At 42.6% G+C, this 12,885-nt stretch overlaps 1 protein-coding gene across 13 annotated transcripts in view; it reads left to right on the top strand.

Annotated features, from left to right (window-relative positions):
• SH3PXD2A (SH3 and PX domains 2A) overlaps positions 1 to 12,613 on the top strand; it is a 214,801-nt gene extending 202,188 nt beyond the window's left edge. For 11 of the 13 annotated variants that reach the window (XM_015867111.3, XM_015867109.3, XM_085555250.1 and 8 more), the window contains 5 exons: positions 957 to 1,074; positions 6,549 to 6,880; positions 7,722 to 7,771; positions 8,548 to 8,667; positions 8,796 to 12,613. In XM_015867111.3, the coding sequence (XP_015722597.2) occupies positions 957 to 1,074; positions 6,549 to 6,880; positions 7,722 to 7,771; positions 8,548 to 8,667; positions 8,796 to 10,688 (2,513 nt within the window). In that variant the 3' untranslated portion in view covers positions 10,689 to 12,613. Of the gene's footprint in view, positions 1 to 956; positions 1,075 to 6,548; positions 6,881 to 7,721; positions 7,772 to 8,547; positions 8,668 to 8,795 lie in introns of those variants that run through there. The other 2 variants (XM_085555259.1, XM_085555258.1) reach the window with 2 other exon arrangements.
• The last annotated feature ends 272 nt before the right edge of the window (positions 12,614 to 12,885 follow it).

The raw sequence follows: 12,885 nt of genomic DNA, 5'->3' as shown, positions 1-12,885 counted from the left end.
GTTTTTAATGCCAGCTGTGCTTTTTCAAGCTAATGGAGGAGAAGATTGACTAGAACATGATGGAGGTGCTTCAGGAGATGACTCCTTGTGGGTGGGTGAAGATGCTGAGATGGTGGCTGTTTGCTCTACCCTCTGGCTTGAGCTCACCTCTGCTGAGCCTGGAGAGATGATAGCTGTTGGAGATGAGTAGGTGTTTGGCTCAAAGACTATGCTTGAAATCTACTCTGTGCTTTTGAAGTATGTCTTGGCTTTCTTCTCCTTTTCCACTGCCCCTTGTGTACTTCTCTGGAGTGAGGTCTAGCAAAAGTATATTTGCAAACACTTCACAACCCATGACTGCAAGATGCTTTATGGTCTCCTATTAAACACAGAACCCTTCTATTCATAGGTCTCTTCTTTAAATGCTGGTTCAAGCTCATTCCTGCCACTTCATGCTGTTCTGGTGGTGCAGGGAGTGCAGTGTGATAGGCCAGCCCCTCTGTGCTGGGGAGCATCAGTCCCTATGGGGACCTGTGGCTCAGGTTTCAGTAACACAACGCTTCGTGCAGCCATGTACGTGTTCAAAAGAGCCAACTGGCTGGAGCTCCCGCAGTGACGCTCTGCTGATTTGGCAGCTGGGTTGATTCTGTCAAGTTACAGTATGGGAGTGAAGTCCAGCTACAAATCCTCTCTCTTACCCGCTTGAGGAACATGGGGAGGGGAGGGGGAAACTCTCAGGGGACTTTGTGTCATTATTGGCATGGAAATGCTTTGTGATTATCAGCAGCAGGGTAGTGGCAAGGGGCTGATTATCTGTCATGTCGTCAGCATAAATAATCAGTGGGCCCCTGAGCTGGGCTCCGCCTTTTGCAATGGCTCCACGTAATCACTGCATAACAGTTTAAAAGCAAGCAGAACAGAAAAACAGCTGGACTAATTCTGATCCTAACTGATGTTGCCTTTTCTCCCTTCACTAGAAGAGAAGTATGTCACTATCCAGCCATACGCCAGCCAGGGGAAGGATGAGATTGGGTTCGAAAAAGGGGTCACCGTGGAGGTCATCCAAAAGAACCTGGAAGGATGGTGGTACATAAGGTAAAGAAGCTTCACAGCCATGTTTCTGCAGGGCCTGTGGCAATGAACTTTTCTGATTGTTTACTTAATGTTAAGGCTTGACTAATTCTGTAGCTGGGCAAGGAAATCCAGATAATCCATATTGCATCTTGAAGAAACGTAAAGAAAAGGCAAAGACAGTGTGATGTTTGTTAGTGATACTACAGTGTATGCAAAGGCTGTAGACTGTTCCAGTGGGGAAATTCCTTAACCTGTGGAAAATTTTTCCTTCCTTCAAGTTAAAAACCCATATCTGAGTTGATACAACAGTCCTGACAAGGATTTCTGTTGTGTGTAATTTTAGTCAGTTCACAGTGTAAGTTTTTCTGCAGTGTGTTTGAATTGTTTATAGCAATGCTGAAAGACTGATTGTGGTCTGTCGAACTGTTTGGGGCAGACAGCACAGCTTTCAGGGACTAATTATCAATTTTCTGACTATTGCTCTTCGTAAAACTTAGTAACAATTCAGGTAATTCATCTGACTTCTGCTTATCCAGACTGGGCATTCAGGAATGTATTCCAGGGGCAGGTGAAGTTACCATCATATGTCTAACTATGTATTTGAAGTAACAGTCATAGAGGCTTAAGCACTTTAAAAGGAGATTTTTCTGGAAACAATGTATGTTAAGCATGTCTAAGACAGGGACATAAGGTGTCAGTACTTCGAAAGCTTTCTCCATCTACGCTTACATAGCACATAGGATTCTGCCTCTTCATAACAAATGCATTGCTCAGGTGTATGGATCTGGTGGTACTGTGACATCTCAGGTCCTTTTAAACAAGAAGTGGTATAACAGATAGCTTAAAAATGCTGGTTTATCTCTCAGGCAGTGCAACACAGCTCATGAAGTCATCTTTCTGTTCAGCATGTAATTGTAATGATCTGTTCCCTTTCCCTCCTTAAGCCATAAATTGCTTTTGTTTGAGTTCTGCTCGACTCATTAGTGATGAATGAGGGCTGTGAAACTGCTGACCAAAGCAATGGTGTTGTTTTTCTTATGTCCTGTAGTTATAAAATAGATATTTGTCTTCCATCTAATGCTCCCATCGAGGGAAGAGGCTAATAAAGATAGCGGTGGAGTCAGGGAGGTACTCTAGATAGGAGGCACTCAGAATTCATGGGTTTGGTCAGGTCACATTTTTTTCTCCTTTAATCATTCACGGGAGTGGAATCCAAAGCTGCAGATAGAGGAGCCAACAGCATGTAGGTTTTGTGAGGGAAGAAGCAATGTAAGACATCTCCCATTTATTTCAGTGTTCTTTGAAATACAGCTGCATTGCTACAGTAGGTTTCCCCTTGCCATGCCAACATCTCTACAATAAATAGAAGTCTCTTTTTTTCTTTTCCTTTGCACTCTCCTTTCAACTAGGCACACAGTTTTCTAGGAACTAAAGCACAAGTGTGTGCTTGGCAGGCTCTGCAGCAGAAGTGCAATCTGGCATACAGTGACACTTGAAGTGGCTCCTTCACATTCATCCACTTGAAGGCCAGTGGGTTCCCCACCCTCTCCATGATAGGCTGGGAATGCAGCATGCCTTTGGTTTTTCTTCTTGAAGAGATATTTTGGGTCGAGCAGCCTCTGTTTTGTTAAAAGGTGGGTTAGCTCTTCCCCACAGGAGTTTATTGGATGCTTTGATGCCAGTTGTCCTCCGCTTCTTTAGGGCACCATTCTGCCCTCTGGCTGGAGATTTAGTCAGCTCTTAGAAACTTATTATTCCACCAGCATCACTTTGAGTACTGTTGATGCAGGGATCCATCCCTGACAAGCTGCTCCTGTGTAGCCCAAACTGTCTTGAACTTCTTGTGCTATTTATTAGGCTTAAGTCCCCATGATTCTGTTTGGGACCACTCAGAAAGAAGTCCTCAACAGTTCTGCATTCTGAGCACTGAGTCCCTTATAGGCAGCAGCTCCCCCTCCTGCAGTGAGCATGCAGGGAAGCGGGAAGAGGCTGCAGCTGAATCCTGCCTTGTTGTCTGCTGAGCTGGATAGTAGTGCCGAACACATGCATAAACATCCAGAAATAAAAACAAAACCCAGCAAACAGAATCCACCTTAAAGACATCAGCGTGTTCCACCTTAAATATGTGATTTCCCCCAGTTCCTTGCCATGTGCTGATCCTCATTTCCTGTCCTCCTTTTTTCTTTTTTTTTTCCTTTTTGTTCTTCTTTTCTTTTTTTCCCTCCCCCAGTTTGCTTCCCTCTGGAGTAATTCCAGTGCTCTGGAGCTGGAAAGCAGATGTGACTCTCAGACTCACACAGACATTTCTGCCTTTTTTTTTTCTTTTTTTTTTTTTTTAAACATTCCTATGGTTTGAATCCATTTTTTCCTTCGTGTAATATAAACAGAGAGAAGTTTGGGATCACGGGGAACCAAATCACTGCACCTCATTCTATAGCCCTCCCATCTCTTTGCTGTAGAAGCTAGAGACAGTATTGTTTTTTTCCTTTATTTTGGACACTATGACTTTAAAAAGATTGTTTCAAAGGTGGAGAAGTAAAATAAATGCTGTGACGTGGATCCTTCGTACTGCTCCACTGAGCTCAATGGATCTGTGTGCATCCTGATGACATTAGCACCCATTATTTAAGTCTTGTTTTCCAACATTACCCTCACCTGGAGGTAACCTCACTGTGCCTGCTATCACTGAAATAACAACACACTAAGCAAAGGATTTGCAATCAGCCTGTTGCTTCAGTTTTGTTGTTTGTTCAGAGCCTGAGCCCAAGTGAATGAGGTGCGCTTGGGGTGATAAGTGGCTGCTCCAGAGCTGGGAGGGACCTAGGCTGGGGTTTGAGGTATTTCCAGTGAGTTGTGATTATAAATGGAGGGAAGGATGTTTGTGATTCAGCTCTTGGATGTGAAGGTCATTACTGGTTCAAGACTTCTCTGAAGCTGGTTGGCATTTGCCTTAGTTCTTGATCTCCCTATTTTATAGGTGAGAGTAGCCTTTGAGGTCATGTTTGCAAAAGGGGTTTGAAATTACCACGTTCAAGGACTAAGGTGTAAGCCCGTTTGATGTCTCATATAAGTATCATTTTATTTGTGGAGATGCAAAAATAATCTGGCAGTTGTTGGCAGCTACTGCTCAGCATTAACTTCAGATTGAATTTACTGACTCATAGGAAGGAGCAGCTAGCAACAGCCTCTGCCGTGAGGGTAAGTTGCCCAGAGTTACAAACTGTCCAGCTATTCCTGCTTCTATTCATTGGGAGAAACTGTGTGAGATCAGAGGTCTGAAGCAGCAGGGTTATATGGGCTGATCCAAACAGCCACACACAGTTGGCAGGAGAACTAACAAGCCAGCACAGAACCTGCCTGTTGCTGCTTTTCTGATCATAAACATGTTAAGTCACCCACAAACTAAGATGGATGTAGAATGTTTTTTCTTGCTGATTTTTTGCACAATCAAGCTCTGTTAAAAGCAATCTTTGCAGTGTTCAGTGCACTGGCCAGCACAGCTTTCTCTCTCAAGCTAAAATCTTTACATTTCCAAATCATGTAAAGTTCTGTGTCCTTCCAAAAATAACAACGACAAACTTACCTAATGCACTGGTCTGTAGCTGTGCAGAAGGGCCATCTACTGTAAAAGCAGATGGAGCAAAAAGTCTTTGGGACTGAGAAGCCTCCCCATACTGGGGGGTATGGAACATATGGAAGTCTTTCTTTTTTCTTTCAGCTTGGTTTGTGGTTTGTCTGAATATCCTCCAAGAGGACAAAATTGTGTAGATCGAAGTTGCATGTTGATACTGTATGAGTAGCTTGTTGTTGCGTATCTGTTAGAAGCCAAATCAAGTCATTATCACTTCATTACTTTTTATTAGTCCCCTTGCTGCAAACAAAGCTCAAAGCTCTTGGGGTGTTTTTCTTTGATACCAGAATCCTTGGAAAAACTCATAGCTGAACTCTCTGAACAGGGAAGATCCTTATCTTTGCCTTCATGCATGTCAGAGAGAAGCTGCTGTAGGGAACAGCAGCATCTCTGTTTTGTGTCCTTGTTGATCTAGATGAGAGGGGAGGAAAAAGCAAGCTTTTGAGCACAGAGACCCTTGTACATCTTGCTGTAAGTACAGCAACTGTACTTGCTTTTGTACAACAAGATACTAACAAAAAGTCTAAGGAAGACAACATACAGCACGTCTTCCTGTTCCATCCATAAAGTTCCGGTGCCTTTCATGAGTGTCCAAATGTGATGGATGAGCCCAGGATATGCCCTGGTGCAGTAATCTCACAGCGAATCACAGAATCCTTGCTTTGCATAATAGTTATGAATCTGATTAAAAACTATTTGATGATATTTCCCCACCCTCCCCCCTTAGCTTCCTCCTCTGCAGTCTGAATTTCTATTTTCATTGAAGAGCCTTAGAGTCCTACTGTTTTAGGCTTTGTATTTCCTGCAGATTTCCTGAGCACCAGGAATTTAATGGGGCCTGCTTTCCCACTTACAGTTCAAGCACCTGCCTTGGGTATCATGAGAGATTAAAGAGAAAAGGGTTTCAGTGACTCACTCTGTAGCAAGTTAAGGTTTCATTAGGGAAAGCAGAGTTCGTCCACATGGTCCTCCCTGGAGTCTGATTGTAATCTGAAATCCCTGCTGAGGTGTTAGGAATGGCAGGAGTTAGAAAAACCATCTTCCCGAAAGCCCAGTTGTGGAAGAATGACTTCAGTTTGAAGTGTAGCATGAGCAGCTCAGCCTGGTGCTTCAGGAACACGTACTGGATTCAAGTGTCTTTTCAGATTTCCCAGTTTATTTCTTCAAATAGCCCCCAGCTTGTTTAGGAAAATGAGTCTCCATCAAAGCTGGCTTTTTTTTTTTTTTTTATAACTTTCTAGTCACATTTTTTCTTAACCTTGCAGTGATGGAGGAAGCTACGCTGGTTTAACAGTCCCATATTCTCCATAAAAATAAAAGAGCTGATCAGACAGGACTGGGAGTTATGAGAGGAGGGGAAGTATTCGTTATTATAATTACAAGGAGATAGGATTGCACAAGGGCCTTTTATAGAGCACATGTAGTGACTCTGCTTGGGGATGAATTTCATTCTTATTTTAGCTCTTTTCCATTTTGAGTTGCTGCTTGGAAGGATTAAAATCTTTTTCTCACTAGGTTGCATTTTTTGCTGAATGGAAGAATACTGATTTATATATGTTTTAATACTGTCTAGATGGGGTGTAAAACAAAAGTGGTTGAGCTCCTTTGTCTTGTGAGTAACTGTATTCCTTACCCAGACAGAGGGTTTCTTTAGATAAGTGACTTCTAACAATAGTCTGCAGTTTGCTACTAGCTGAGCTGACTCTGAGATGACAATAGGTAATAAATTCAGTACTCAGACCAGCTTTTTTGGTCTCCAAGTTTTGTTTTATGTTATCATTCATTAATTTTACTTTTGTTATTGAACCTGAAATACATGAGAGAGCTGTGTTCAATGTGTTGATATTTCCTTTTGCACCTGCAGGTATCTGGGCAAAGAGGGCTGGGCCCCAGCTTCGTATCTGAAGAAGGCTAAAGATGATCTTCCATCTAGAAAAAAGAACTTAACTGGGCCAGTGGAAATTATAGGAAACATCATGGAGATCAGCAACCTGCTGAACAAGAAATCCACTGACAAAGAAACTCAAGCAGAAAATGAGACCTCAGAAACGCATATCACCAAGAAGGAAATCAGTTTGCCTATTCTTTGCAATGACTCTAATGGTAATGCCATGATGACACCGGACAAGCAGGCTTCCAGACTGGCCCAGGGATCTCCAGCCATAGCGAGGATAGCGCCACAAAGAGCTCAGATAAGTAAGTCAGTATAGTAGTGAGGGTTTCCACCTGCTTGCAATGAATTGTTTTCTATCTTTCAGGGTTGGTGTTACCTATGGTCAGCGTAGGTCCAACATGTGCTGCCCTTACAGCTGAGCCTGCTGTGTAGATCTTTTCACTTTTCCTGTGTAGATCTGCAGGGACTCCCAGATACTGTCATTATTTAATAGTGATAATAATTGACTTTATATATAAAGACTGGCTAGTGCTTGTTTATCTTAACCACTATGTGGTGACTTGGCATTTTATTGCAGGAAGAACACCATAAAATGTGCTGCCCCCAGCCCTGGTACTGCAGATGATGTGATGATGTGTTCAAATCAAGGAGACCGTGTACATCTTGCATTTGTTTTGCTTTTTTCCTGGGATCAAGTTGCTATAATGTTTGTACTACTTTATCTGCAAAATGCAGATGCTAACACTCATCTGGGCAGGGAATGTAAGATACTTTGAGAGAGGACAGTATAAATGTTACTAATACAGTGGATTATTTTTACTGCTGGGGGGAAAGCTAGATATTAGGCCAATTCTTTGCTGGCTTGTCTCCAATGGCCTGGTCAGTTCCAGCAGAACATACAATCCACTACTTTCTGGCAGTGATTTCCTTTTAAATTTGCTAGCCTAGCTGAGATGAATAGCAAAGTTGCCTTAGTATTTCTAATATATCCTTATGGTTTCCTGCCTTGTTTCACAGAGGTAGCTTAAATGTTTCAAGTATTGGTTTCTAATACTCTCATTATAACTGAGGAGAGCTGCTGATGAATGTGTGTAGCAGTACCTAACAAGTTAAATAAATTTTCCCCTCATCTTTCATGCTTAGGTTCTCCAAATTTAAGAACGAGGCCACCCCCTCGAAGAGAATCCAGTCTGGTTTGTATTGCTTTACAATATATAGTAGCAGTAGGGGTAGGTGTATGGGTGCTTTATTAGGCTTCCTACAATTGAACTAAGTGTGGGGCAGTGGGGCATATCAGAGACATCCTTTATTTTCATGACTGTTCATTTTATGGTTGAACAGATGTAGATATCCTAATGTTAACTGGGAAATTTCTGGAGTTCTGGGACTGTTATGGAAAGAAACTGGAATCTTTTGGTCCTTTAGTGAAGGTCTTCCCCTTCTGTCACTTCAGCTGAGCAAGGGTCTCGTTTCTTGTTGTAGCAGATGCACATTTGGCCATATCATTGAAGAATTAAAATCTAGCAGCGTATTAAGAGCAATAATTCATTAGGATTACATTTTTGTAGTAAGATATTTGGCAATAGGCAGAATCTATCAATGGCCTGTGGCAGTGCAGTTTTATGAAGTTGTGACAAGTCATCCAGAACAGAGTATTATTGGACAAAGTCCCAGAGTAGATTGGCCATTGTGACTGTGACTGGTGTGGCAGCTCACAGTTTATGCTCCATCATTTAAAATGTTTTACTGTTCAGGCAAAGATTATCTCAATTGTAATAGCTAGCAAAGCATCATGAATAGTGCATCTTTAGAAAGCCTTCTGTCTTGTTGCCCATCTCTTTAGGAAGCTGCACAGGAAGAAGGAAGAGTTCAGTGAATAGAACGTCTGAGAAGGCAAATGCATGTTCATATTGCTGTTCAGCCCACTGTTTCTATGGTTTAATTGAATAAAACTTCCTATTTGCCATAGGGTTTTCAGTTGCCCAAACCACCAGAGCCACCCTCTGTGGAAGTGGAATACTACACCATTGCAGAGTTCCAGTCATGTATCTCTGATGGGATAAGCTTTCGCGGTGGACAAAAGGCAGAGGTGAGCATTAACAGTGCAACTGGAGAAATAATGCTTGGCTGTTGTAGAGAACAGGACTGAAAGAGAAGGAGCAAAAATCAATCCACTGACAATTCTGTCTAAGTAATGTGTTCCTTGTCATCTCATAGGTTATAGAAAAGAATTCTGGTGGCTGGTGGTATGTGCAGATTGGAGAGAAGGAAGGATGGGCTCCAGCATCTTATATAGACAAGAGGAAGAAGCCAAATTTAAATAGAAGAACTAGTACTTTAACCCGCCCAAAAGTTCCTCCCCCAGCACCACCCAGTAAACCTAAAGACTCTGAAGAAGGAACGACTGGAATGGTTTCTTCAGGGGATACCCAGGACTCCCCCCACAAGCTCAAATATGAAGAACCTGAGTATGATGTGCCTACCTTTGGCTTTGATTCAGAGGGTGAAGTAAATGAAAGTCATCGTGAAGAGGGCACTCCTGAAAAACGACTATTTCAGCCTCTCAAACCCTCTCCTGTGTCATCACTTCAGAAAGCGAAGTTCAAAGTTGGAGAGTCTTCCGAGGATGTTGCTAATGAAGAAGAGACCATCTACGAGAATGAGGGATTCAGGCGTTATGTGGAAGATGCTTTGTCCAATAAGGAATCGAGTGGAGACTCTGATTCTCAGAAAAGCTCCTCTCTCTCTTTGATTCGAAGGAACTCTCCATGTTCCATCTCTCCTAAATCATCATTCATGAAGCCCCACATGGAAAAAGACATCCAGCCTGATATTGGAAAATGTCACTATTCTAGGAGTGAGGAGACAAAACCAAGATCAGCTTCAGATGTTGGCTTACGTAGCATGCCGAGAACAGGCATGAAGAAAGAGCCTGGGCAGAGTCCTTCCATTAGAGCAAAACCAATTGTTAGGCCCAAACCATTCCTGAACAAGGCAGATTCTCAGAGTCAAGAGAAGATGGATATCAGCACTTTAAGGCGTCAGCTGAGGCCAACTGGGCAACTCAGAGGTGGACTTAAAGGTTCAAGAAGTGAAGAGTCTGAAAGCCCACCACACACAGCTTCTGAAAACCACGATGATAATGTTAGGAGGGGCTCAGCTGACCTCATTACAGCTCCTTCCCGTGGCATTTTCTGCTCTAGTCATCCAGCCAAAACTGAGCAAGAAAATGATTCCAGGTGTTTCTATGTGACCACTGACTCATACCAGAAGGTACAGGATTCTGAAATTTGCTTCCCAGCAGGTGTAGAAGTGGAAGTGCTTGAAAAGCAAGCCAGTGGGTGGTGGTACCTGAAATATGGAGAGATGGAAGGCTGGGCTCCTTCCCATTACTTGGCTCTCCCTGATAACCAGCAAGAAACCACATCAGTGGAGACCGATGCCTCGTTTGCCAGGAACAGGAAAAATGAAAATAAATCAAATAGCTTAGAGAAGATAGAGAAGAGGGTTCAGGCTTTGAACACTATCAACCAGAGCAAACGTGCAACACCACCCATCCCAAGCAAACCTCCAGGTGGGTTTTCAAAAACATCGGGACCTGTAAAAATGAGGAATGGTGTGAGGCAGCTTGCTGTCCGGCCTCAGTCTGTGTTTGTGTCTCCACCACCTAAGGAGAACAACTTGTCATGCTCATTGCGCAGAAATGAGTCTTTAACAGCCACAGACCATCTTAGAAATGTACGTCGGAATTCCTCCTTCAGTAATGCACGGTCACAGCCAGGTGATGCAAAGGGGAAGCAGCCTGAGAGGTCGGGCTCTGAGGGTTCAGAGACCTCCTCCAACCTCTCAACCCAGAGGAATGGGATCCCCGTGTCCACTGTCAGGCCAAAGCCCATTGAAAAATCCCAGTTCATCCACAACAATCTCAAGGACATCTATGTCTCGATTGCAGACTATGAAGGGGATGAGGAGACTGCAGGGTTTCAAGAAGGTGTCTGCATGGAGGTCCTTGAAAGGAACCCAAATGGATGGTGGTACTGCCAGATCATGAATGGTGTGAAGCCATTCAAGGGCTGGGTGCCCTCAAATTATTTGGAGAAAAAGAACTAATATTGCAATATCTTTAACCTCCCTAATTTATACTCTTCCTGCTGTGTACATGTGGAAAAAAAACAAAAACAAAAACAACAAAAAACAACTGCTATACAAAAAAGACCTTTCCCATGTGCCCCAGTTTGTACAAAGGGACGAAAGGAGTCTTATGCTGAGGACAAATCTGCCACGTTCTGGAGAGGTTTGTGGGGTTAACATGTTGTAAGCAACTATGAGGAAGATGCAGCAGTCAACTGCCTTTTTGTGAAGTTGTTAATAATCTTGTATGTGTAACAGGGTATGCCATCCCATCTTTCCCGGTATTGATAGGAAACCAAATGTGTGCCTTTCATGAGAGAAATACACACGCATCTCAACTTGAGGAGTTCTGTGCCAAACTCTTTTACAATCTTGGCTCCCTGTTCTCCTCATTCTTGTCCATATGTGGAATACACAAGAGTTTTGGATGCATTTCTACAACTTGTAGTGAGAAGCAAATGGAATTTTCTGAAACACAGAGGGACTCTAATCCTTTGGAGAAGCTTTTTGTTGTTGTTGTTTGTTTCTTCTTCTCAACAGTTGGTTGGTCCAGAGTTGGAGCCTTTTCATCGTGGAGAGATTTGGGCTCTGACTTCAGCTGTGTTTTGTTGTTACTGCTAACTCACCCAACATGGCGATCAGGTGGTGTTGGTGAGGGGCTCCTTGTTTCCTTTCTTTCTGCCTCCTTCTTTGAGTTGATTTCAGGTGTTCTAAGGCAGCAATGCCTACTGGTGCTTGTAAAGACAAACCTAAAATCCCTACTCTTAAGCACGTCTATTACTTCGTAGGCTCCCTATTTAGTTCAGCTCCTGACTTCTGCCAGGAGATCCTGGTTGAGTCTCTCTTTACAGAACTGGGTTTCTCAAAACCAGACATAATATCAAAATGTACAAAAGTCCCTTGAGACACTGAAGATGTGGCTGTCAATTGTGTTGCTTCTGCTTTTCTTGCAGTCTGGTCCAAATCTAAGCATACTGTCTGCTAGCAGGGCCCACAAAGGTATTAGTTAGAAATAGCTGTAACCTTCTGCAACATCAGTGTTTACAATGAGGGGGGAAAAAAAGCCATCAAACTCGGTCTGCACATCCTTAATTTGTATATTTTTGGGGAATTGTTTTTCCATGTTTTGTTTCTTTTCTGTGCATTCTGGGTTCACTTTCTTTTTTTTCTTTTTTTCTTTTTTTTCTTTTCTTTTTTTTTCTTTTTCTTTTTTCTTTTTTTTTTTTTTTTTTTTTTGTCTTGGTTTACTAGAAGAGACTTAAAACTGAAGTAGGAGCCAAATATGTGTTTCTGTTCCCACTTGAATCCAAGAAGTACATTTGTACTGGAAAGTGTGCCTGGGCTTTTCAGGCTCAGAGATTTAATATCAAAGCAATTAAGTCTAAAACACATTAACCAGGAAGCTGCCTCTTCTAGTTCCATTTCTGTTTGCTTTTCTTTAACTCGTGCTTTGAAATGTGGCACCTGGTGAAGATAGTGTGGTGGGAAGTAGAAGAGGCATCCATTGGAGAAGGCTTTGGGATGTGAAGTTATTCTTGAGGTAACCAACTCTTGTACTGTAAACATCATTGGCCAAACCCCTACTTTACTTGAGAAAGCCTTGCTTGTTTGTTCTATTTTTCAAATGGTTCTGTTAATCACTCGAAATCAAGATCTAATTCTTTTAAATAATAGGCAGTCTTGTATGTCTGTTTTAAGGGGGAAGAGGCATACTATTTCACTGCTGGTTTACACAAGATGATACCTGCCCTTTTTTTCCACCAGAGCTTCATGCGATTTGGCTTGGAAGGTAAAGGTTACAAAGACTTAAAAATAGCTGGGATTGAGGGTCTGAGTAAAATAGCACAACAATATTGTGTGTTACCGGGGATGTTTCTCTGCCAAAAAAAAAATTATACAATTTATACGTTGTTCTTGTCTTTATTCTTAATTTTTTTGAGGGGAGGGGGGCGGTGGGGTTTTTGATTGCTATGGTAATATTGAGAGAGTTGCCTACAGTTTAACCTGTCTGATATCCTTTAGGTGGCTGAAACAACATTGAAGTGCCACAACAGGCTACAAGCAGTGCTGTGGTTTGAGCAGCTCTCAGAGTCCAGGCAGGGAGGGGGGGAGGGTATGTGGGATCCCTTTAAATTGTGGTGGCAGGAGAAGGAGGTGTATCTGCACAACAGCTCAT

Source organism: Coturnix japonica, chromosome 8 (assembly GCF_054131305.1).
Source record: "Coturnix japonica strain WE chromosome 8, WE-NBRP24, whole genome shotgun sequence".
Classification (NCBI taxonomy): Eukaryota; Metazoa; Chordata; class Aves; order Galliformes; family Phasianidae; genus Coturnix; species Coturnix japonica.
This window is presented reverse-complemented; position numbering and strand designations above follow the sequence as displayed.